Source organism: Metopolophium dirhodum, chromosome 7 (assembly GCF_019925205.1).
Source record: "Metopolophium dirhodum isolate CAU chromosome 7, ASM1992520v1, whole genome shotgun sequence".
In the NCBI taxonomy this organism is placed as follows: Eukaryota; Metazoa; Arthropoda; class Insecta; order Hemiptera; family Aphididae; genus Metopolophium; species Metopolophium dirhodum.
The window spans coordinates 30063957-30091693 of NC_083566.1; the positions used below are offsets into that span (position 1 = coordinate 30063957).

A 27737-nucleotide genomic window follows, 5' to 3' on the forward strand; every position below is an offset into this window, starting at 1 on the left:
AAAAATTATTTCAAAAAATAAATATATTGTCGAGCCTACACTGCTATTTTGTTACATATTGACATATTGTGCAAGATTTTATGCATTTTACTGCATGAGGTATAAAATAATTTATTGATAGAAAACGAGTAATGAAGATTTTGGTCCCGTCCCTTACCCATTCTCCTTTATTATCATAATTCATAATAACCATAACATGTACAGTGTGTACATACAATTATTGTTCTGTGATACAATCGTTGGTTACAATGGTGTAACTAGGAGGGCTAAGGAGTTGTAAGTGGCCCTAGCTTTCCCCACCATTTTGATTTAGTCCCCAAAAATATCCTCTATTAATTTTTATACAAGCCCATTATGGATTATTTTAAATTAATAGTTTTGTTAAGTGGGCTGTTAGTATCCCAGAAATTTAAACCTAGTTGCACCTATGGTTGGTTGCATAGCACGTAGATACCTACCTATAGTTTTTTAACAAAATGCATATACATTATACATAATTACATAATAATATAATTTAGTCTTATAAGAGTGTCACTGCGTTTCAGCATTATTATACATACAATAAATTAACAACGAAATTATTACTCGGTGTGCTTATTGTAGGTACTACCATGACAAATTTAATTTAATTTGTCATGGGTACTACTTGTAAATTACTAAATACTAATAATTACCAATTCAATATGCAATTCAATAAGGACCAACAATGACCAATGACCCACCTCTGGATCAGCCACTTGTTAACGCAATTCCAATATTGTAACCATGTAAGTATTATACCAGGATTACGAAATTAATTCGGCCTAAGATATGGTTATAACCATAACGTTCTGCAGTACACTTGACTGATCGCAAATACAAATATATTATTATTATATTGTACATTAGGTTTCAGAACTATAATATAATATGTTTCTGTGACCAAACGGAGCTGGCCGAACACGACTTGCTGCAAGTGTACGTTTCTGTACTCTGTACACTAATAATGGGTACCTACCTAGCTTTATAATATTGTATTATGTATAATATATACTGGCACACATAGGAATAATATAACATGGGACTACGCACTCGAGCGTACACGAGATAGGGTACCTATAGTATCTACCTACATATAATAATATATATATATATATATACTATGTACATTTTAAACTATAATGTTATACAATTATAGGTACATATAATATTACAAGTGTTTCGTGCAGCCAGCGCCGGACACTGGTAATCTGGTAGGTATACGTCAATTATAGAAAATAATTGATAATGTATATTTACGGTTACACGCTGTGTATTGTGTGGGCTATAATAATAATTGTTACGCGAAAAACACAAAAAATGCCTATAAATCGGAACAATTTTTGGTTAACTTCATATTATACTACTGGTAATGTTCAATTTTGATTATTTTGCATTATTTTGACTACTTACTGAGTACACGAACACAAAAAAAAATTAATACATTCTTCGATCTGCTCAGAATCTAAAAGAAGACATACACTTTTACATTGAGTTCCTCATTTTTCTTTTTTTTAATTATTTTGAAAGTTACTAGTAATTTTTTACTTTTGAACCCCAAGGTACCAACTATATCCAATTTGCTAAAATAAACCATCCTCAAAGTTTGAAATCAAAAAACTTTTAATGTTCCAATAAGTGATGACAGCCAAAAATTGTTTTTGTCCAGATAGAAGGAATTTATTATATTTTAAATAGTGTTATTTCAAATTTAAAAATAAAGCATATCATAAAATAGTGAATATGGTACATGGCACATGCTATACTTAACAAGTATTCCAATGTACCATAAAACCATACTATTATATAAAAAAATTATGCATAAATAATAATCAATAATCAATAATAATAAATAAAAATAGAATTGTATAAAAATAGTTAACTTGAGTTTAGGAATCAACCATATAAAAATATGTTTAAAGTAATAATTGCAGTTATAACTAAAAAAAAGCCTGTGACCCTCATCCCTGCAGATGATATACCTGAAACGAATAATTAATCATTTAACAAATATCAAAATTCAATTATTGAACACCTTCAAATTTACTTGAAGCTAATTTTTTGTTGTACACAGGACATCCTTGATATGGAATTTTTAATTTAACATTAGTAGGATAATAACCACTTATTTTTAGTGTTTGAGCAGGCAAATGTCCAATTGCTAATAGTTTACTAAAATCAGATTCCAATTCATTAGCAAGGGCACCTAATTAAACAAATTAATTAATAACCTTGTTAAAATTAATATTTTTTTTAAAGTTACTATTGATATTAAGAAAATATATTATAAATAACACAATTTCTATTGAATCTTGTAATGTTGATAATTTAACTATTATGATGAATAATAATTTAACAAAATATACCTTTAAAATGGACCAAATATTGAATACAAGCGCCATTATGCAATATTTTTGTTTTTCTACTGTCTACAGTTATCATCCAATCAGGAACCCCCATTGCATTTCTTACAGCTTCAAAAAAATGTGTCGTTTCATATTTAGTAGTTTTTCTTACATTCACATATTTAATGATATCTTTATCATACTCAATGTTGGCACATCCTAATTTTTCATAACCATTTTTTGAAAATACAATAATTGATCTACCAATTGCTGAAATGTCTCCTTCTAAAATTGTATATTTATTTTAAAAAACCTTTTACTTAGTATACATATATTGATATATTGAATAGTGAATACTATTACCTAAAGGTAAATTTGGATCAGAAAATACCATTGAATGTGAACCAACGTCAATATTACCCAAACGGCCAGATATATCTCCAACATAACACCGTAAAGGTTGATCGGGTCCACATTCATCTTCATACAGCTTGACCTATTACATTAGAGTGAAATTTACTATTTATTTATACTTAAATAACTACACTATCAGTTAAAATGAAACTTTTTACATTCACTACAGTTTTAAAATAAATTGACTACATATACTTTACATTCAATGGATCAGCAAGTTGTGTGTAGTATGGGTTCCAAATGTACCCAGCAGCAGTACACCGAGTTCCATGGTCTTTAACAGTGGCATCAATACCAACTGGGTTAACATAAATTGCCCATTTATGATTTTTAGTCTACGGTTAAATTATATTAATTATTTATACATCAGTCAAATTTAAATGTGTAACTCAATATTTACCATATTTTTATTATATAAACCTGGGTAATGCAAATTAATTTCAATTACAGTATCACTTTTACTTCCGTCATTATAAACTAGTTGAGTCTAAAATATACACAAAAAAAGTGTTCATAATTACATTACAAAATATCAATTAAATTATCTAAGTACAGACCATTCGTATATAACCATAAAGAAAACCATTAGGGTTATGAAATGAAGCCATTGCTCTGATTTCTCGAGCTTCTGAAGGTGCATATCCTCTTTCTATTGTAGAACACACCAATCTATTAACATTACACACACGATATAAATTTTGTATATAATCAATGATAAATATGAATTTATTTAACTATGATATTTATCCACCTTTTTTTAGAAGGCATGCCATGTATCATAACTGATCGACCTAAAAATACTAATTGACCAAATAACTGAGCATGTGTATCATTTCCAATTGCAGACACAGTTCTAGCACCATGTATTGAGCCAAATCTCAAACTCCAATCACCATATCGTAAACCTCCATTCTCTTTATTATTCCATGGATCCCAAATTTCATATAAATTTGAACTTTCACAAGGTAAGTCTAAACCACCGTCAACTGAATTCTATTGTAGTATAAATATTAAATCACAAATTATAAACTTAATATTCTAAAAATTAATTTATAATAGACTTACTGAATAAACATAATAATCAAAACCGCCTTGTACACCTTGGAGGTTGATCTCAAAATCAACTGGATCATACTCAGAAAGTTGGAATAATTCAATTTTACCAGAAACAGAATTTATGTCAGTATCACTGTACCAGTCCTTTACTACAGCTTTTCGATGCCATACTTTTTCTATTCTAAAATTAGTATTTAACAATTTTAATTAAACTTATGACACAGAATAATATACATTTTAATCAATTTCTTAATTATTTTATCATTTATATGTTATATTTCTTACAGCCAACCGGGGAAATTTTACATTAATACAGTCAAAATTATTGACAACAGGACCCAACCATATGATGTATCAAACATTTAATTACATCCAGTCACACAAGTTGGATAATTATGCGTGACCACAATAAAGTATTAAAAATTTAAATAAATAACAAAAATATATTTATTAATTAATTGTATAATTATAAATTTGTTATTGTTTTCAAAATTCATAATATATACATTGCACATCAATATCATTTAATTTCCAGGGGTTTTGGAATGCATATCATTTATTTTTTGAATATAATTTATTGTTTTTTAACTACAAATTATTTCATAGTTAGCATATCTTATTTTAAATTATAAACATGCAAATTGTAAAATGTTTTACTCAATAAGTATCAAATCCCATTTACCTAACTAGTAACTAATAATAAATTATGGTTTAAAATGAATATAATATCGTGCAAGATTTGTTAATTATTAAATACATTCACCATATTATTTTCAATTTTAATATTACTTTGAACAAGCTAAACGATCCCCACGAGCTTCTGGACCATGGTCACCATAAATCACCAGTGATTTACCAATAATTGAATTTATTCCAAACAATGACATATATTCATCCACAAACATATGTCTACTCACACCTATTGCGTTTAATTTATTACCGGCTATCGACAAACTATTCAAACGAGAAGATAAATCACCTACACTGCAGTATTTAAGGGACTTACTGCATGAAAATGTCATATTATTTTTCACAACCTATTTTTGAAGATAGTTAATAATTACACAGAAAAAAAAATTAGAATTTTATAGTCATATAAATTAATAATACCTTGTGAGGATCATATATAGGACCTGCACTTTTACATCGATCCATCCAATTATAAAAGTCTTTTCCAGGTGGTTGTATATTTATAGACCATCTATGTTCGTCTGAATCTTTAAGTGTTGTACCATCAGCATGAACTAAACTTTCAACTATTATTACAGTTTCAGTTGCTCCAATGTCAATAGGTTGTCGAAATACAATTCTACCAACTAAAGGATAGCGAAAAATTGCTTCTGATGTTAAGTAAGCTACTTTAGTTTGAGAATTTGGACCAGTAAATGGTATCAATGTAGTGCAAGTCAATATTTCTTTATTTCTAAAATAAAAATATAACATTAATTTCTATATAAAATAAAATGTGTTGTATTATTTACATGTATATAACTAATGATCTGTGAATAACACTATAGCTTCCAAATAGAGGTAAATATGTATCCCAACTAGAACTATCGTAATTATATTTTCCACTTAAGTCACCAATAGCATATTTATCTAGAGTTAGTCTTTCAGCTTCAGCAGGAAATAATTTACCAGTTGGATTAAAAATTTTACCAATACCCAAACAACTATTATTTATATTTGATGGTGTCTTATATGTTTTTGGAATTAACGGCATTTCATGTAATCTTAAAGTTATATCATTTTGGATTGAATCAACTTTGCTATAAACATTAGTAACTTCAAATTTTGATTTTTGCCATAATGTCAACTCAAGTTTTATTTTTGTTTCATTAACAAATCCCCTGTAAAAAAATAATACATAGTAATGCATTTATATGTATAATATGCTAATTTAATCGTTTAAAATAAAAACAAATACTTGAGAGTAATGCTTTTTTTTAGATTTATTTGTGCACAATCTAAAATATTATCAGCACGTTCACTATCAAACAGAACCATGTATAAAGCTCTACTATCATATTCAATATCAAATGTTGCTAGATTAGTATCTCGTATTAATGATTTTTTACCAATTTGAACTGGACCAAGTCTACCACCTAAATCACCTAAGCCATTAGATTCAGGATCATATAAAATCTGAAGAGCATCACAATTCAGTTTTGACTTATCTGAAAAATGAATAAAATACCTTATTATTTTAATAAAAATAACATCATATTAAAATTATACATAGTATAATACAATCATATAACATACCTAAAATAGATTCAAGAACATCAGTTGAAAATATTTTCCAATTATTAGTAGTGAGTTCAGTTTTTAAACTTTTTCTATCTTCAAGATTAGTAAATATAACAGCATCCATTAAACTTCTTGATATACCAACCCAAACTATATAAATACTGCCAAAAAACCGAGTTTGAAACTTAGCTTCAGCCACTCTCAATTCGGAATCATCTTTTGCCTGTAAAATAATTATTTATTTTATTTAAAAATATGGTATTGGTTTAGTTGACACCCACCCAGGAAGTATTCTCCAGCCACTCAAATTTAGTTACATTTCTTGCACTTTTTATGTTCTAATTATCATACTGTAATTATAGTTTATACATTTAGAAAACAATTATAATAATTATAATTAAATTACCTACACATATAATACCAAATATTATTAAATTCAGCAGTAATTCTATGAATTAATAAAAATATAATAATAAGTACCTAGGCACTTATGTTCATGCCTTAAAAAATGCATGAACTTATGCACTAAAAACTGGAAAAATATGCATTTATATGTACTAAAAATCCAAAACCATGCATTAAAAAAACAAGAAATCATAATCATTTTTTGAAATAGCAAGAAATATCCATTCATATTTTTAATCATTTTACGTTGCGACAATTCTCATCATCACAGTAAAAAAATTTAAATTATTGCATTTTTCATAGTATTTCAATAAAAAAAAATGTACGTTAATATAATATCAATAGGAATATCAAAATTATAAATAATACCTATGTCCAATAAAATAAAAAACCTCTAAATAATATGTAAAAATATGCAAAATAAAACTTCAGATACCTAACCATAGTACCTGGGAAAGGATTTGTATGTCATCTAGCATTAAATACAACTTACCACTTACCAACATTGATATGCAAATGCATGAACTTACAAGCTCTGCTAATAACTATTAATTGTATACAAACATGTACGGGATACTGAGTAAATAGTAATATTTTTCTTTTCTGAATAACGCAGTTATAACTTTTCTGCTTATAAAATCTATAATAAATTTTGTAAATACTCAATATTATAACCATTATTATAAATTAATTATCACTTAATATATTTACAAATAATATTTATTATTTCCGATTATTGTTATTTTTTTTATAAAATTATTTTTACTAAATAACATATATTTTAAATGTTTAGTTTTAGGAAATAATTTAACTTAACCTCTAACTAAAACTAATTATAAATTGAATAATAAACAGTTAGAACATGAAAATACGAGAGATATAAGTGGCAGGCATCAACTTTATACCTGAGTGGTGGCGGGAAAATACTTTCTTGGCTGACGTCAGCTAAACCAGAACCAACATTTTAATTTTGAAGTCCATTAGAAGTTAAAAATAGCTATCAACTAATAGAAAAACTGTTAATAAATATACATTGTATACATTTTTTACATCCATGCAATGTGGAATTATACAATGTTAATTTACCTGGTATAAAAAAAAGAGACTAACAGAAACAAAAATAAATAAATATAAACATATTTTAATCCCTATATAGGTACTGTATAGACAAATCTAATATATAATGTTAAGATTTAAATTATTATCTAATACTTATCATATATTAAATAGGTAAAGCAATTTATTTAATGATGCACATTTCTTATTAGAATAATAATAAATATACATACCATAATTGTTGAGCAAATAGTATTACCAGCATTATCTTTAAGCAACAAAGATCTATACCAAATTCCCAAAGGACCAGTAAGTTCTAATATAGATTTTGAAATTGAAAACTGAAGTCTTGTATGATTTTTTAATGTTAATTCTCCAAATGTATCATCAAAGTTTAATAATCTATAAATACATTTATATAGTTTATTGTTCAGTGTAAATAATATTACAACAATTATTCAAAGTAAATATATTACTTATTTCCAAGGTTTTTGTCACTACATCGATCAGCTAAATTAGTATAATCAACGGGAAATTCTTTTATTTGCCAAGACCATTGTAATGAGTCACCAAAATTTTTTAATGAAACAGAAATTAGAATAATATCATCAATCAAAGAATGTTGAGAAAACAATATTGAACCATGGATTAGGTTTTGGGAAAACCTTGAAATCAACTGTACACTGGTATTTATATTGTTAAATTCATCTAAAACAAATAATGGTATTATAGATGTAAAAAAAATTTAATTTTAAAAAGACAACAAATTAATTTTCACATATGGATACAACATATATCTAGGATAGATTGGCGCTTATGCATTAATTGTATGTAGTTTTTAGTTTATACTGTACAGTGTACACTAATAAAGCTAAATATTAAAATTAATTTAAAACACTTACCATCATCCAGACTTTCACAGTACAAGTAGGGGAGGATGACTAACACCAACAAAAACTTTGGAAAAACCATTCCAATGGTTGAAAAAAAATATAAATTCAACTCATTGAACCAGCATAAACTAGGAATAAATGTTTTAATTATTAAGTTCACATTCCCGTGATTATAATAGTAAGCATTAAAAATAAAACGGTAAAATTGTTTAACTTCATATATTCTTATAAAAAATTGTCATAATTCAATATTCGTCAATATTACAGCTACTGACTTACCGACTAATAAGTATTAGTACTTAGTATAGTGACTACTGACTACTGCTACAACAGTAGTCGTGTACCTACTATTATAGTATAATACTGTAGTCGTAACTTGTAGTATACTGCCTACAACTTTACTATAGTCTGTGACTAATACAATACTTGTCGGCTGTCACTGTCGACCAATTTCACTGTAGTTCTCACTTCTTACATGACACATGTACCATGTACGTGATGATAATACTTATCAAATGATCGCAATATAAAATTTATCCATAGACTGTCTAGTATTCCTACCAGTTAGTAGCCTGCTGCTGGTATATGCATGATATAAGGTCTATGCAGCTATTATCACTTGTTGCGTGTCAATACAGCACAACCACGAGATGAATAAAATAGTTATTCGATTTAAAACAACGCCAACCTAAGCAATTTTGATATATTATAATTATTTTCACGTTAACAGATGGCGCTACTATTAAATACATAAACTCTTGACCCGTGCTTAGTTTTCGTAGAAGTGTGGAACTGTGGAAAATATCCGGAAGGCGAAATTCAGAACCCAGAAGTTAGTGAAGGAGGAAGCTTGTTCGTTGATGGACATTGATCTTTACTACAAAAATAATATCGTACATTTGAAAATTGAAAAATTGTATTAAACTCTCCTTTTCCACTGTTATATAGAATTTAATTTTGGTAATTTTTTTAATAAGAATTAATTATTGTTTAACATTCCTGTAGTTATTTTAAAACATACATTTTTTTTAGCTAAAACCGAATTTGAAATGGTAATAGAATGTAATAAAAAAGAACGAGAAAAACTTTTCAGTCAGTCTAATGGTGCACTATTACCGGGGTAAGTTGTTTTTTTAGTTATTACTTGCGGGTATATCGCTGTATATTATGGAAAGGCCTGTATATTTATGATGTGAAAAAATCAATAAAAATGTCTGTTCCGTGTACCATGTTATATGAAACGTTTGTTGACACTAATTATTATTTATTTATGTGTTTAATTGTAGTTTTTTAAATTTTAATTAATGTTATATTTTTAAAAGAAAATTATTTTTCACTCTAATTAGTTAATACTAAGGTATTTGTATATGATATAGGCATTATTTTTAAGACAATTATCAATTATTAATCCGAATTTATTTATACTGAAACTACCTTTTTAACGACTTAAAAATTGTATGCAAATTACAATGTTGAAATATAAAAATATACTATAAACATTTTTTATTTGTAGCTAATTTTTATTTTACTGCTAAAATATATATAAGCCCATTAGTTATTTAAATAATAGGTAAGTAATAAAACACACAACGACTTTTTAAATTTATTTAATTATGGATTTAATTTAGTACCTATGTTGTCTAATTATTTTGAACCCATTGCATGATTTGAATAAATTATCATTTACATTTTCTAACTTTTATAATTTAAACTTAGGTAAGTACCTACCAAACAATAATTTATTTTTAAATAATTTATGATTATTAATTATAATATTTTTATAATAGGGATTATACACAAATTCTATTTAAACTATACAAATAATATTAAATGTACGACATACCTATAAAATATTAGGAAAATATTGTCCATGGTAGTTTTTTAGTGAACATTTTTAAAAATCTCCGATAATTATTAATATCAGACGTATTTTTTAGTCTGGTGAACAAAACAGTTACCTATAGGTATATTTTATCGGACGACTACGACTTACGAGTTGGTTCCCAATTATCGAATGGTTTCCCGGGTTGTCTACAGGTAACATTCAAATTGGTTCCGATGAGCTTTCATAATTATAGTAAAACTATGTTAAATTAACTTTTCAAATTACTATGATAATATATTCTACCAATAATTTCCTTCCCATTTTACATAGACTATGTAGAATACCTGAGGTATGGTTAATTAATGTGGTGCCATGTAATGATATAAGCTTATATGCAGTATAATTATATACGTTAACGTTATATGCCTACGTATTTCAGTATTTGTTAATGCTAATAATAATAGAATAGTATAAAAACAATAATACGGTATCATAATAAATCGGTTGATTACAATAAAAAATATTTAAAAAATAATAATGTGGTATGAATATATTACATACATTTCTAACGAATAATTTTAAGTTCAGAATTTGACAGTCATTCAATTTTCTTATACTTTCACCAATAAACTTTTAAATACTCTGGAGTCTAGGACAAAATGTCAAAACATTGGAACTTAATATTATTGAAAGTTAAAGATCCATTAATTTATATCGGGTCATTATTCTCTTTATTATATTATTATAATATTATATATTGTTTATACCTAGCTATAATCAGAAAAATGTTTCGACATTTATCATATACTTCGTGAGTATGCAACATATCCAATGCATGGTTTATTTAACATTTTTAAAAATTTTTCTATGATTTTGACTAATTAATAATACTAATCTGAACTCTCAAGAACGTAATGTCCCAGAATTTCTTTTTTATAGACATTTTTGTTTTAGTTCTGCATTTTTCCATTTTATAAAATAAGCCTACAATTTAATATTTAAATCAATAATAATCAGCGAAAATTATTGTGACCCTTGTGGAGAATCAAGGAAAATAAAACCGAGAAAAAAGTCCTGTCATAATAAAAAAAACCCTTACCAACAAGCATTCAATGATTATGCTCTAATTATTGATATTATTTATTATAATTTATTTTAACATTTAACAAAGTTTGAAACAAGGTAAGTAGTTAATTCTGTAACCAAAAAATCTAACTAATATATAAATATACCTAATATATAAGTATACATTATACAGTTTTTTTTATAGTTATTTTAAGTTCAAATATTAGATATTTAAACAAAGAATAACTTTTTTAGTTTTACCAAATTAATACGGTTACCATATTAATAATATAATATAACAATTTATAATTTTTTAATTATATTTTTAAATTATAATATTTTTTTAATTTCATATCTTGATTAGTTTTTTATAATTTTAATATTATTTAATAACGATAATTAAGTACACTAAACATTGTTTTTCGTTAGGTAATCATATAATATATTTAAGAGGATACTACACAGCCATTTATTGTCTCAGTCTTACAAGTGCGTAACATAGCAATATTGTACTCTCAGCCGATCACGTTTATCTCCGTTAGTATAAAAATTAGAGTGAACAGACCTATTATGAAACTTAATGGTAAGAACAGTTCAATTCTTTAGTAAGTTATACGTATATATAATGTAGCGTAAATTAAAAATCCTCATAACTCACTTAAAAACTGAATCATTATAAAAAACACAGATAATGTTCTTACAATCTTACCGTCAAGTTTCATAATAGGTCGATTCATTCTAATTTTTGAACTAACGGAGTTAAACGTGATCTGCTGAGCGTACATTTGCCATGTTACGCGATTGTAAACGGAGACAACAAAGTATAGCGTCCTCTTAAGTAATTGTATACTATAATAGGTATCGTTAAACTTTTGAAAAATATACAACACCTACCTAAGTTAAAAATCAAAATATCTGCAAGAAGAAAAAATACATCTAGTATAATATTATGACATTAAAAAAATAACTAGTTATATTATCACAGTTAAATAATTTACAAATCATGAAACAAAATATTTTATGAATATATAAAGTCGCACAATAAAATAAATAATATTTAAATAAATACCTAAGTATTAATTCAGAATTCTTATAAAATAATATTTTATTAAAAGGATGTCAAGCGCACTATTTGTTTTCTATCTCTGGCCCATGCGCAAAATAGACAAAACGCATTAACGCAGAATTCTTTTGTTCTATGTTTTTAAGTAATCTTAAAGTAAAATCACCTATCACAAAAAAAAAGAGAATAATATATTTGAGGGTATGACATATCGATTTTATATTTTATTGTTATTTGATTTTGTATTCGACTTTCAAAATAAACAAAAAAATGTTGTAAGTTTAAATTATGTTTAAATTGTTTTGAGACAATATTTAGACAAATTGATATGTCATTCCCTCAAAAGTATTTTTTTCTATCTTTTTTGAAATGGGTGATTTTACTCTAAGATTACTCAAAAACATAGAAAAAATGATTCTGTGTAAATGCATTTTGTCTATGTTGAGCGTGGGCCAGAGAGTGAAAACAAATATTGCGCTGACATCCTCTTAAAATACAATTTGTATAATTAAAGATAATTTTTTACTATTATAGTTCTTTTTTCCGGGGTTTTAATTTCATGGATTTTTACCGGGGATTTTTTTCCCGGACTTTTTTCCGAATACCCTTGTAGGTACTGGCAGCTTGAGACGAGTTTCGTCCAACACTTTAACATAATGCCGCAATAAAAAGTAAAATATAATATTTCAGGATTTCAAAAAATTTAAATATTTCAATAAAATAATTTCTTCGTAGTTTAATTGTTAAACTTTTATTGTTATATAAACCTTAATAATAAAACTTATAAAAATCGATAATAAACGATTATATTAATGTGGTTTGTGTGCGTGCTCTGGATAGCATAAGTTGTATACAGTTGTTTAAGTTGTATACAAACTTATTATTTTTTTTTTTTAGGTAATTGATAAATACTTTGCAGTTCAATGTTTTATATACGCAAAATTATGTTTAATTATAATATATTTTTATTTAACGATATTTAATGCTCAAATTAATATAATTTATAGAGATAAAATACAAAAAAAAAACGATTGCCTGATAATATGATTATCATTTTGAATTTGTATTTTACTAAGTTAGTTAATTATTTTTTAATCCCATAAATATATGTATAACATCGTGGACCTACATTTTAATTTCATGTTGTTTAGTACTTAATGCTTATGCATTTTATAATATACGGCTATACGAGTATAATATACTACTCTATATTACATTATTACATTTTTTACCTTTTAATCCGTTAAAATATACGTAGGTACTAACGTACCTAATATAATAAATTAATAGCCACATACCGTATGCTTACGCAGTTACTCATATGTAAATATGTTTTAATTGTTCGTAATTTACGCATAATATGTTTTCAAAAAATGTTCAAAACCGTTATATTATGTAAAAATTAATAGGAAGTAAATACCAATTAAATAATTGTAGAATAATTTGTTTTACCAAATAGAAAATTATCCATAAATCGTACTTAAACAGTAAACTCGGATTTCATGTAGTTTCTTACTAATACATATTATACTCTATAGGTAGGTACATAGGTATATTCAATTTTTGTATACAACGCAGTAATGAACAATTTTGAAATGAACAAAACAGTGTATTCCTAATAGTATAATATGACCCTGGCCTTGACAATCATAATACCATATCCTATACTTATTAGGAGTTATAACTACATATTCAAAATTTCCATATATATACGAAGTCGTTATTCACTCCAAGGTGCATGGCCACGGATATATTCTTTTCATACTAACATTAATAATAATATATTGGGTATATAGTATATACGGCCACACATGCACTATGATTCACGAAACATACTCCTTATATAGTTATATCCTTTAAAAATGCAATTATTAAATTCTTATTTGTAGAATTTTTTAGCATATTACTTAAAGATCATATTTTCACATACTTAATTTTTTTTTCATTTATATTTTTTTTTATACTGTTTGTTATACAAATTATAAATTTCATTGCAGCTAAAGACAATAGTGCTTAATAATGGTTTTTAGTTTTTGCTCACAATTTCAAATAATATATAAAATATGGTTTCTATTAATTTAGAATTATTACTTACATTTTCATATCTCTGGACTCTGATAAAGTGATGAATCTTTTATCATGAACGATGGACCATTATCATTATAGTATAGGGTCCCCAGAATTTGAAATCACCTAACCGGGACATCAAATTGAATAATCTTTTTTTGCTTATATGAAATAAGTAGGTGTATTCTTTTTTTATTTAAATATTTATTAGCCAATACAATTTTTTTACATTAACTTACTACTATTGTTATTATTTTCTACTACTTATTACTTATATTGATACTTTTCGTTTAAATGGATTTTTGTTAATAGTTTTATATTATTCTTATTTTTTTATAAAATTCGTTACAAGTTAAATCAAAATTAATTTTACACACCATTTAGACTTCGTTCGGTATGTTCATTCATCTTTCCCCTATCATAATAAGATAATCATATAATGAATATAATGATACAGTGTACAATATTATTCTATGTTTTATTATTAAATAATACAGTGTTAGAGTTATTTTCTCTCAGCTTCTATTAACCGGGACAAACTTAATGACCGGCCGGGACACCTGGGCATGCTGTTAAAACCGTCCCGGAAGACAACCCTAATTATAGAACCTACTATAGTTTGACAACTCTCAAACTACTTGTTAAAATGTTGATGTATGTTCATAACATTTTCAAAACAGTCATCCAATTAAAAAAAAATACAGTATTAGAAGGTTCATTTAAACAAAAAAAATTGTCACCACAAAATACTACTTGATAAAAAAAAATGTATATATTTTAAAAATACTAATTCTGTATGAATAAATTTCCATAGATAAAAATGTAAATAACAACATTATTAAAGTGCAAAAGGAGCGATCATGCTTGGCAAATCACTGTGTGTATATTATATATGATTGAATTATATTAATATTTATTGAATTATAATCATATTATATATGATTTATATATGATTGAATTAATGTAAAATTAATTTGATTTTGCATTTTTGGAAAATACATGTTAAAATTTAATGTGCAACATGCTTAATGTGTGCTACATGCAACATGCTTATGATTATTCATGGTTGTGGCTAGCATAATATTATATGACTTTTAAATTTAATAGCAATATTAAAACAGTAAAAAACATTTAGTAGGTAGGTATAAAGTAAAGCCATATAATCTAAAATTAATCTTATTATATAACAATAAGGTAGATACTAAAATATTTTGTGCTGCACAGTCCAGTTATTTTAATTACTTATTTCCTCGTTTTAATGTTTTATGCATGAGATTTAACGAATAAGATATTATAGGTACCCGCAGGCTCCAAGCAAATTAAAAGAACATTTTTCTCTTTATACTTTATAGCAAATGGTTTTCTCAGATCTCACTTTCCTAATTATGTCAGCAACTATAGCGAATGTAATTAGTAATGGTTCATAGAAGTTTTCTCACCGATCATATTTATTCGCTACGCGTGTTGCCGTGTTATTGATTTATATTTAAAAAATGTGAAAATTTCTATAAAAACAATTTAATAGTGTTCTTACTTATTTTCAATTTGTACTATAAAATGTATAAAATGTGGGTTTAAAGATAATAAAATCGTTTTAAGTCTTCGTTAAACGAATTCTGAACTATTTATTATTTAACAAAAAAATGTGACAATTCTATTTGGCCTTGATTAAAATCTCAGTCAAAAGTAAACCTTTCTATATACCATTCCGTGTCAACGGCTTGTTATTGTTGTTTGGCCCTGGTACTGGTAGTACCAGCTACTCTTACTTTCCGCCATTACCCTATAATACATAATATACATATTACATATACCTATAAAGATAGTAGTTTATGTAAAAGTATGCATTTCCTGTCTATTAGATGCTTATAAAAAAATATTTCATGAACGTAAAGGTAACTTGTCGTTAATATAAATATATATTTTTGACTTACATTTTTTGTAAGCATATATTCTGATATTGTTCACAGCCCGTAAATAATGTAAATAATTTGTAAAATAGTAATGGCATATCATAAAATATTGAATTATTGAAATAAAACTATACCTACCTAATTATTTATGTTTTGATTAGCGGGTTAGGTATATTCTTTTAAATTAAACCAATAAAAAAAGAATAAATAAGTTAGTATTTACCCAGGCGGCCTGGGCCAGGCCATATGTACTGTATTAATAGTATATAATTGACTAGGCACTTTTCATTGTTGTTCAATAATTATAAATCTGTATATTAAAATGTGCAAATTAGATTTATAAATTATATTAAGTATTTATATATAGGTAATTAAATTTCGATACCTAATAGAGATATTAGGTATACCAGCTATTACCTATAAAGGCCATATATAAGACTGTATAATATATTAATATATTAGTATATCACATATAATTATTCGCAAAATAAGTATAGACGTATAGTATATGAGTGCTATTAATAATTTGTATACATCAAAAATACGTATAGAGGAGCTCGTTAAATATATTATATACTTTAAATATTTTAGTTGAATATTTTGAGTTAGAAATTCATAAAATTTTTTTTTAAATCTAAGATTTGAAAATATAATACAAGATTCCTTATAAGTTTCTACCTTTATCTAAAAAAAAAAGTCTAGAAGAAAATCAAGTAAAATTTTTATGAGCGTTTGAAGTTCATATTTTTACAACATTGGATATATTCACTTGATTTCTCATGTAGTGATTTTCTTATTTTGTTGTAATTCAAAAATGAATAACTGTAGATACATGAAAATTTGACTGAATGTTTATATTTTTATTTTCTATACAACATACAATTTTGAAAATATTTTGAATAGTTTTGAGCTGTTTGCGGACATTTTCAATTTTCAATTTTTTTATTTTTTTTTTCTATAAATTTAAATAAAATTTTATTTGTTGGGTAAAAAAGCGTGAAAATTTAATGCAAAGCTCATGATTTATTGTTACAATAGCAGTTGAAAAATATTAAAAATACATTTTCACAATTTTTTTTTATAAGCATTTAAAGTTCAAATGTTGACAAACTTTATTCACAATATTATCATCAAATATATACCTAGTAATATCATAGGCTGTCTGATCCTCATTGTTCAGAATTGTTTTTCTAATACAATGATATTATATCATTGAATTCAAATTTAACACCTTCCATTACAGTGACCCACTTATAAGTGGTAACCTACTATACAGCAGAATGACACCCACTTGCCTACTTTTTTTTTAAACGTGAACTTTCTGAATCAATAATAATTATTTTCCTTTTTATTCATTCAAGCATAATTATAGTCCTATTATAGCAGGTAAAAATTTTAATTATTCCATATTAATTATAGGCAACACATGCAGTGGATCAGTAAATCGATAAGATTAGCAAAGTTTTGTTATATCATTTTATTAAATATAGTTCCCTAACTATCTTACATATTTATTAAGTTTATAACGTCTCACCTAATTTTAAGTATTAAATATAGGTACGTATTGTATATATATACCCGAACCTCACCACAATAATTATAGATAAATATAAGAATATTCATATAAAATAATATAAATACCTAATTTTGTATTTTGTAGGTACACTGGTCATTGTCCAACATTGAAATTCCGGTTTGGGAAACGATATGGAGCTAATACTTTAGACATTATTCAGGTTTGAATATAATATTGAAACTATCAACTATATGATATAACATAATTTATCAAATTTTGATTTTTAATTAAAAATGTATTGGTACATAATTTCCATTGGTTTTATAAATTTAAGGAACTTCGTGAAAAAGGAGTGTTAAAACAATGTGATTTAAAAAATGTGTACCTGAGAGATAGCCCATTAGATGAACTACCTCCAAAACCAAGTACAAATGATTTAAAAATTAATATTGACAAAGAACAAGAAACGGTCAATAATTATCAAAGATATATTTTAGGCTATACCGGTATTTTTTTACTTTTTATTCCCTGTAAAACGTTAAACGTATAACATCACTAAGTTTGATTTATTAATATATTTGTTAATTATAGGATATATACCAGGGATGCATTTTCGGTATGGCAAAACTTTTTGTAGACTTGCTCAAGAATGTGAAGACAATATGCTTGTCAAATTATCGTCAGAACAAAGTCGAAAAGCTATTGATAGACCTGTTCGTTTTTTGCCACCAAAAATGGTTCCAGATAAAGCCAACATGCGTCTACAACATACTTTGAATAAATATAAAAGAAGTAAAGATTTTAAAGGTAATAACATTATGTTACAAATGTATTATAATTAGTGTCAGAAAATCAAAAGACCTTTGTTTTTTCTCGTAAATTTGTATTTTTTGTTAGGTATAATTTAAAAATTGAAAATCTTACGATTTGAGTATATTTGACCTTTTAACCATATATTAATGAGTTCGTATAGGTTTAGTGCTATTTATTTATATATTTAGTAAAGCAACATACACTAGAATATAGAGAATAGGACGTGGACATGCATGTAATTTCCTAAATTATATACCAAATGACAAATAATAAATATACATATATTTATATTGAACATTGGTGTCATGGGGGAGTTATTATCATCGCTAAACAATTGTTAACAATCAAATTTACGCACTACATGTGTGATGAAAGACTAAATGATTGAACGATACCATGGTACTTAATGTTGTAAAAGAATAAGTTAATACCTAGTATCAATCCAGAAGACGCTGTAGACGTATTTTCTAAACTTAAAAATAGACGGTGTCTACTTTTTTAAAATATAATACTTTATAGAACAAGAGTAATAAATATAAAATAGAAATTAATAAAAGTAAATAGGTACCTATTAAGTATGTAAATTAATTTTTTTTTTAAATTGAATTTGTCTTCAAGATTTTAATGCATTAGACATTTATCTATTGGTTTTCACGGGTAAAGTAATCAATTATTTGTTATCTTTCAGTTTTTAAATTACTTTTTACTATTTATGTTGATGTTATCCATGATCTATGGACAAAATTAAAAGCAGGATAATATATTTATGTTCACGCTAAGAGGTACCACTAAATATTTCAGTTCGATGACCTTGTATTGAAATGGGGTTTTTGTTGAATGACAGATAGTACTTAAATACACATTTTCAGATAATTTTCAAATTTTTAACGCTTTCGATGCGCGCATGCGCGATACAACTTACTTTTTTTAAATGCTAACATCAACTTTTTTTACATAATATTTAGATAGAGTATTTTTTTCTAAGCAATTTTTGTATAAAAAGTTTTTTTTTAATTACTAAATTGGCATATGAAATTTAACGATGAAATTTAATATTTACGAGTAATTTGTTTTTGACGAAATTTAAACTAAATTCAACTTATTGATACTTATTAATATCCAATATCCTACCGTTTGCTCACAGATAAGATAATAAAAATAACTTTGACGACATTTTCCAGTATATAAGATATTATAATTCCTGTTCGTTATACATTTATTTTATAAATAAATATTGATAAATTATTTTCGCTGACTATATAGTAATAATTGCTTTAATAATTTCAAACTAGTCTTGGGACAATTACTATTCATGTAACATCGTGTTTTTTTTTATTCTGGTTTAGTATTACATTTTTTTCTGAAAACATTGTTATTGCTTTAGTACACTGTTTTACATAAAATAAATTTATTAAAATGAATAATAGTGAAAAATTCGAACTTATTCTAATTTTTGGGAAATGTAATCGTAGTTCTCGACAAGCAGCTCGGGTGTACGCAGATCGGTATCCAGATAGGTTTCATCCACGTCATAATTATGTCCATACTCCATAGACTTTTACATGGATTAAATGAAAACTGTCAATTTCCTAGCAATCAAAATAGACAACGGCAGCCTAGACCAAATAATTTTGATAAAGATACTGAATTACAGGTAATGGCCTACATACGTGCTTATCCACGTTCATCAATAAGACATGTATCTCGACAAATTGGTATATCAGTTGGTGCAGTACATAACATTTTGAAAAAAAAATAAAATGCATCCTTATAAACCTGAGTTAATCCAACATTTACGAATCGGAGATAATGAACGTAGATTACAATTTTTGTCATGGTTTAGCGTTCAATTTGAAATCGACAATTTATTTTATAATAGTATTTTGTGGACTGATGAATTTAAATTCACAAACAACGGTATAATGAACAAACAAAACAATAGGTTTTGGGACGATACAAATCCACACAGGTCCCGAGAAAAATACTTTCAGACAGTTTGGAGTATAAATGTGTGGTGTGGTTTAATTGGTGGAATACTTTTGGGTCCTTATTTTTACGACGGAACACTTACAGGTAGAATATATCTAGATTTTCTTGTTAATCAATGACCGTTACTCTAAGAAAATTTTCCATTATAGCCATGCGGGAAAATATGTATTTTCAACAAGACGGTGCACCAGCACACAACGCCATCATTGTTAAACAATATTTAGATGAAATTTTTCCTAACCAATGGATTAATTCCATAGCCGGCAAGATCTCCAGACTTGACCCCATCGGATATTTTTTATGGGGGCATTTAAAACATGTTGTACCTATATATGCGGACCCACCTATTAATCTCCAAGATTCAAAAAATAAAATACGACTGGCTTGTAATAATTTGAGAGAAGAACAAATAAAAGTTGCCACATCAAGGGAATTTTTAAAACGTTTGGAATCATGTTTGGAACATCAAGGTGGAAACTTCGAACAATTTATTAGATAGAACTGCGTAGAACTTAATTTTAAGTTAATAAATCTTGACTTCAAATTCAAAGTGTGTACAATTTTATAGTTTTCATTACCTTCAATTAGCTATCTTATTTTAGAAGAATGAATGAAAAAAATGAGAGTTACAATAAAAAGTGTTTATTTATATCTTATCTGTGTGCAAACAGGTATTTAACAATATTGGATATTGGATATTAATAAGTAACAATAAGTTGAACTTAGTTTAAATTTCATCAAAAACAAATTACTCGTAAATATTAAATTTCATCGTTAAGTTGCATATGCCAATTTTGTAATTAGAAAAAATTGTTTAGAAAAAAACACTCTAACCGAATACGTAAAAAAAATTTGATGTTACCATTTAAAAAAAAGTAAATTGTATCGCGCATGCGCGTATCGAAAGCGTAAAAAATATGAACGCTATCTGAAAATGTGTATTTAAGTACTATCTGTCATTCAGCAAAAACCTCATTTCAATACAAGTTCATCGAACTGAAATATTTAGTGGTACCTCTTAGCGTGATATATAGAAATATATATATTTATATGGCCAAGTAAAATTTCAAAATGATCTGCTTGGAACCCTTGCACAGTTACACACCGGAAAAAAAATTGAAATGACGCCCCTGATATGAATAAGTATATTTATAAATTATTGAAAAAATTATATTTATAGATATGTATATCATATTATATTATTATATACTTATACTGTTTTCATTTTTACTTATAAGTAGGTATTAGTATTTAATTCCACTATATTTAAATTATAGGTCTAATCAATGGTATAATGTAAATCGATTTAAAATTAATAAAATATGCATACATATTATTTAGTTGATAAAAAAAAAAGTCCAAACGAATAAACAATACTATATTATGTCTGATAAGTTAACATACTTTCCAATCTTGTTAGAAATATATTAATTTACTTCTTAAATTTTTTTTTTTGTTTGAATTTGATGTAATTTATATTGTATGTTAAAAATTATGATTAAGTATATAATTATTATGAATTTTTTTATTAGATCACAAAGTGTCTTCTGAATTACCACCTATAGCCGGTTATACAGGTCATATTCCAAGACTCAAAGTATCTAATATTTCAGTGAGTCTACCTTTTCATCACTCAGCTAAACTTGGATTGTCGGTCTTGAAACAAGTAAGATTATATTTAATAATTATCCGTTAACAGTATTATGTTTCAGTAATAAAGTGAAATCGATATTTTTATTATAAGTCGTTAGTTTGATAATAAAAATATAAAGGGAACAAATAAAATACTATACAATAAATTACTAAATAAATAATTACTTAACTTTCCATGTATCAACTATAAACACATGGACATATTTCCATTGTATTATTTTTCCACTGTATGAATATTTACTTGTAACACTCAAATTTAATTACAAAAATGGTTTTCACAATGTGATAATAGTACATTGTCCAAAATCTAAATAAATAATCGCCATAAAATGTTTATTTTATTTTATCAAGTTAGAAATAAACAAAAATTCTTACGATCGTAAATTCTCAAATTTTATTTAAAGAATTATTGAAAAATACAATTTAAATTTCAATTCGGCGATCGATATAATTTATATATAGGTATTATGGTTTCAAATGTTTCAATTAAATTTTATTTTAGATTCTGAGCGAAGCAATGAATGTATTGATTTTACAATGATGTGTGTTTTTTTTTTATTTATTTTTTCTTTTTTTTCTTTTTTTCTTTTTGTGTCTGTCATCACCTTTTAGGACAGTGAAAGTGCTTGGATTTTCTTCAACAGTAACTTTTCTGATAGGAAAGTGAATCTATTTGGTACTTTGGGGTCAAAAGTAGAAATTTCCCAGTAGTTTTCAAAAGCGACGTGAAAAAACAAAAGAAAAATTAAGGGAAAACGGGAATTTTCACGCAAAATCTGTTTTCGAGAAAATCGATTTTAGTTTTTGGTGTAACTCTAGAACAAAAGACCGTAAGGACATGACATTTTGACTGAATGTATATATTAGCATTTTCTATACACCATACAATTTTGAAAATATTTTGACTCTTTTTGAGCTGTTTACGGACATTGTCAGTTTTCAATGTTTTTAGTTTTTTTTTCTATAAATATCAATAAAATTTTATCTGTTGAGTAAAAAAGCTTGAAAATTTAATAGAAGGCTCCTAGGTTATTGTTTCAAAGGCAGATGAAAAAAATTAAAAATCCTTAGTCACAGTTTTTATTTATAAGCATTTAAAGTTCAAATTTTGACAAAATACGGAAAAATCACGAAAAATAGCAAATTATTTTGAGTTGAGAATTCATAAAAATTTTTTTTTTAAATCTAAGATTTGAAAATGTAATATAAGATTACTCATAAGTTTGTCTACCTCTATCAAAAAAAAAAATGTCTAAAAGAAACTTAAATTAAATTTTTATGAGCGTCTGAAATTTATATTTTTACAACATTTGATATTTACTCGATTTCTCATGTAACAATTTTCTTATTTTATTGTAATTAAAAAACGAATGACTGTAGATACTTGATAATTTCACTGAATGTTTATATTAGCATTTTCTATACACCATAAAATGTTGAAAATATTTTGACTCTTTTTGAGCTGTTTACGGACATTGTCAGTTTTCAATTTTTTTAGTTTTTTTTTCTATAAATATCAATACATTTTTATTTGTTGGGTAAAAAAGCGTGAAAATTTAATATAAGGCTCCTGATATATCGTTCTAATAGTAGTTGAAAAATATTAACAATACATACGCACAATTTTTTTTTATAAGCATTTAAAGTTCAACTTTTGACAACATTTATCAATTTTATAATTTATTAATTATTTTGTGGTTAAAAATTTATAAATTTTTAACTTTTATGACTAAGGATTGAAAATTTAAAACAAGGCTCCACGTAAATAGGTTATATATAAATTACTTAATTCACAATAATATCATCAAATATACTTGGTAAAATCATAGGCTGACTGACCGTTTTCGCTCAGAATCGTTTTTCTTATACAATGATATTATATCATTGAATTCAAATTTAACACCATCCATTACAGTGATCACTTGTAACCTACTGTACAGCAGAGCGACATCCACTGATCCACCTTTTTTTATTTGAAAATTATTTTTTAATCAAAAATGTATATAGTTTTCAATTTTTGTAGCTAACTACTTATTGTAGAAACCTAAAAATAAAGTATAATTTCTTCAAAATTTGGTTAATCGAATGTAACGATTTCAGTTATTTTGTTATGATTCAAAAAATATTATTCGTAGAAACTTGAAACTTTTTTTCACAATTTATATTTTTGTTAACTTACCATCCAATGCAATAAATTAATATATTAATGAAATTTCCAAAATATTTAAATTAGTGTAAACCTATTATACGAGGAACTTATTCATACTGTTATATACGGGCATAATATTCATATCTATATTATTAGATTTATAGGCAGTTTCAGTGGTATAGACAGTGACGTAACCAGGATTATAAAATGAGGGGGGTTAAATAGCCCCCCCCCCTGACTACGACACTGGCTATAGGAATATTATATTAAATAATAATATACTTAACTAATTAACTAATTATAATATAATGTATGTGATTTGTATTGCTGGTAAAAATTAGCCCATTGCTTCCAACTACCGTTATACTAATAAAAAATAACTGTTTAGTGTTAAAAATCACAAAAATGATTTTATAATTTATAATTTTTAACATTTTCAAGTTAATTAGGTACTATGGCTTGACAATTTAATTCAATTACCCTCATCATAAGGTTTTCATATAGAAATTTAAAATACAATTTATCGTAAACGTATACCTAAAGCACAATAATTCTTTAAAAGTAGTGAGTACGTATTATAAATTTATAACTTCAAATTTTGACAAACCTTGTCAAAGCCACTGACAAACTGACATGAACAAATTAATATATGGTATTTAAATAAATAATCAAGGAATCAAACTTTTTTACTCACAAACAAACATGTTATCATATACAAGTTGAATTTGAACTAAAATAGTCAACAATTATAAATAACTCAAAAAGAGCCAAAATATTAATACATTTTATAATGTCTAAAAAATACTAATACAAATATTTGTTAGAAATTTCAAGTATCTATATGCGGTAACTCGTTTTTGAATTTATAAAAGAAAAAAAAATCGGTGTTGTCAAAAACTATTTTTACGTATAAATAATTCCGATTTTCGTAATTGTTTGTCTTATTTTTCTATATAATCGTGTTAAGGGGATTCGATACCGTGATTTTCTGTTTTTGTCTAACACACCCGCGACATAGTATTTTAGACGTGTTTTTTGCAAAACATTCCAATTGATCTATTGAAGTGATAAGAATTCTGAAAACAGATTTGAATTTGTCGTCAAGCCTACATGATATCGACTTTCTCACATGTTTGATTTATCCCCCTGATTCCTAAAAATGTCATATTAAAAAAGAGTATTTAAAAATTGTCGTATTTTAATTTTTGGAGAAGTTAAAATCAAAAAATCAAAAATGTGGGGAAGTCGATTTCAAGTAGACTTGACGAAATATTCAAATCTATTTTGTGAATTCTTATCACTTCATTAGATCAATTGGTATGTTTGGCAAAGAACCAGTCTAAAATCCTTTGTCACGTGTGTTTTAGACGAAAACAAAAAATCACGGTATCGAATTCCCTTAAGTATTAGTAAACTTCTACTTTTAACACCCACCTTCCTCCCAATGTATACACACTAGCTCCAATTTTCTATACCAGAAACTGTCAACGAGTTGAATATGAAGCATTCTTTATTTATTTCTACTATAAAAACTAAAAAGTATCGTCAGACGACAGACACAAAAGAATCATTGTTAAACCAATACAATCATTGCTCCGCCCAGAATTTATTACAATTTTAAAGAGGCTTTTCCGCCGTGACTTGTCACTTGTAAGCTTCCCTCCTGATCTCTACCATTGAGACTGAATTACTCACACTGTTACCCATACTAAAGAATGGTATAGAACTATAGAAAATAATTGTGTATGCTATATACTACCCGGAGATTAATTATTCAAATATTAATACAATATTATAGTTACTAATGTGGCTCGGAGCGGCGCAGTGGCTAAAATCAATCACGCGATGTGATTGAGAGTAAGCAACGGCCGCTGCCACTAGTTCTCAGATGGGTGACCCCCCCGGGTTCGTAGGTTAACCCTACCACACATACACGTGTTTCTAACCGACCGTACCAACCGTCCCAACCTTGCTGTACCTTACTATGCCAATCTACAGGCTAATGGCCGTCGAAGTCGTCGAAGCCTTAAACCTAATAATAAAAAAATAAATAAATATAGTTACTAATTTAATTTAATTAATTAATTTCAACATATTGTATATTATAAAGTCTATTCAGCTCGGTGTCTGGAATGTACTATATTATGTCAATAAAACCTTAGAAATGTTTTTATGTACAAATGTCATCTATTTTTTTAGTTGTGTTAATATGTAAACTATTTCAAATGAGAAATCAATGAAAATTATTTATTAAATATTTTTCAGGACAACGGAAATGCTGTCAAACAACACACTAGATAATTTGTAAAGAAATTTTTTTGTTATTATTATTTATCTACTAAGTAGATATTTTATTAAAAATAGTTTTTCTTAAATTATATTTAGGTATAATATGTAAAATTTTTACACATTTGTTTTTGTTTATATTTATTTATGCAACTAGTTACCTAAATAATTGATTTTTCAATGTTATTATCAATTCAGACAAATTGTTGTAAATGTTTAACTGAAACATTAATGGTGTCAATTTATTTATTATGAATAAAATCTATTTAATAATTTGATGTTTCTTATCAATATTTTTGTGAAGAGTAAAGACATTTTATTTTATTAATGTTATAGCTTAGCGAATTTTATAGATGGTGCATGTATAGGTAGTTATTAGGTACCTACACCTGTATTACGATTTCCGAACAACAGGTCATAATTTTTTATAATTACTTATATTTTTATATTTTAAATAATTGTTTCTTGTAATAGCACTAGAGGCAGAGCTGCACGCTTCGCATGCCCACTCTTTTTTTTGCGTGTTGGGGGTAATAACTCTAATATAAAAAATTTTAATGAAAAATAGTACAAACGTTATAAATTATTAACATTTAACTTAGACCATTTTAGATGATCCGTATTGCTCATATAAAAATTCAAGAATACATCTCTATCAGTGTTTCTTTTATAGGTAATAGGTACACATTATACAAGCCCTTAAATTGGATTGAATATTGATTTTGATTCAATATTGGCTGAATGATCCTCGCAATACATCATCACGATCATCCATTCTTTTCACAACAACGCATCAATGGCTTCTCATCTTCATAAATATAAATTTTGGCCAAATTTCTGATTTTCAGACAGTAAGTTTGTACATTTTGATGTAGCTCTGTAGCCTTGACTTTCATTTGACCAATTATTCTCATTTATGAAATACCGCTACCTGGGTTTATATCAGTGTTCTGGACATAAA

The 27737-nt window shown here is 26.3% G+C and overlaps 2 protein-coding genes across 3 annotated transcripts; one reads left to right on the plus strand and one right to left on the minus strand.

Moving 5' to 3' along the window:
- Positions 1 to 1623: 1623 nt before the first annotated feature.
- Positions 1624 to 8911, minus strand: LOC132948769 (uncharacterized). Of its 2 annotated transcripts, XM_061019411.1 has the most exons (18): positions 8717 to 8911; positions 8447 to 8565; positions 8021 to 8252; positions 7778 to 7946; positions 6099 to 6306; positions 5761 to 6010; positions 5315 to 5683; positions 4944 to 5256; positions 4623 to 4870; positions 3843 to 4014; positions 3529 to 3770; positions 3335 to 3446; positions 3178 to 3264; positions 2978 to 3112; positions 2727 to 2859; positions 2385 to 2648; positions 2066 to 2224; positions 1624 to 2000 (listed from the first exon to the last, which is right to left on the minus strand). In XM_061019411.1, the coding sequence occupies exons 2-18, from the start codon at positions 8514 to 8516 to the stop codon at positions 1915 to 1917; spliced, it is 3249 nt and encodes a 1082-aa protein (XP_060875394.1). In that variant the 5' UTR covers positions 8517 to 8565; positions 8717 to 8911; the 3' UTR covers positions 1624 to 1914. The 2 variants fall into 2 exon arrangements, with proteins under 2 accessions (XP_060875394.1, XP_060875395.1); XM_061019412.1 differs by lacking the exons at positions 7778 to 7946; positions 8021 to 8252; positions 8447 to 8565; positions 8717 to 8911 and adding an exon at positions 6365 to 7731.
- A 304-nt stretch (positions 8912 to 9215) lies between these two features.
- LOC132948770 (ciliary microtubule inner protein 2B-like) lies at positions 9216 to 27139 on the plus strand. Its single transcript, XM_061019414.1, has 7 exons — positions 9216 to 9397; positions 9470 to 9557; positions 18031 to 18106; positions 18221 to 18392; positions 18478 to 18693; positions 22221 to 22354; positions 26756 to 27139. The coding sequence occupies exons 2-7, from the start codon at positions 9487 to 9489 to the stop codon at positions 26789 to 26791; spliced, it is 705 nt and encodes a 234-aa protein (XP_060875397.1). The 5' UTR covers positions 9216 to 9397; positions 9470 to 9486; the 3' UTR covers positions 26792 to 27139.
- The last annotated feature ends 598 nt before the right edge of the window (positions 27140 to 27737 follow it).

Bases quoted from the DNA above. Each gene is read 5' to 3' on its own strand.
- LOC132948770 (XM_061019414.1), top strand. From the start codon at position 9,487: ATGGTAATAGAATGTAATAAAAAAGAACGAGAAAAACTTTTCAGTCAG. The intron at 18,107-18,220 runs GTTTGAATATAA...TATAAATTTAAG, and splicing joins ATACTTTAGACATTATTCAG to GAACTTCGTGAAAAAGGAGT. The intron at 22,355-26,755 runs GTAAGATTATAT...AATATTTTTCAG, and splicing joins GATTGTCGGTCTTGAAACAA to GACAACGGAAATGCTGTCAA.
- LOC132948769 (XM_061019411.1), bottom strand. From the start codon at position 8,516: ATGGTTTTTCCAAAGTTTTTGTTGGTGTTAGTCATCCTCCCCTACTTG. The intron at 3,113-3,177 runs GTAAATATTGAG...ATTTAACCGTAG, and splicing joins GTTTATATAATAAAAATATG to ACTAAAAATCATAAATGGGC. The intron at 2,225-2,384 runs GTATATTTTGTT...TTGTTTAATTAG, and splicing joins ATATTTGGTCCATTTTAAAG to GTGCCCTTGCTAATGAATTG.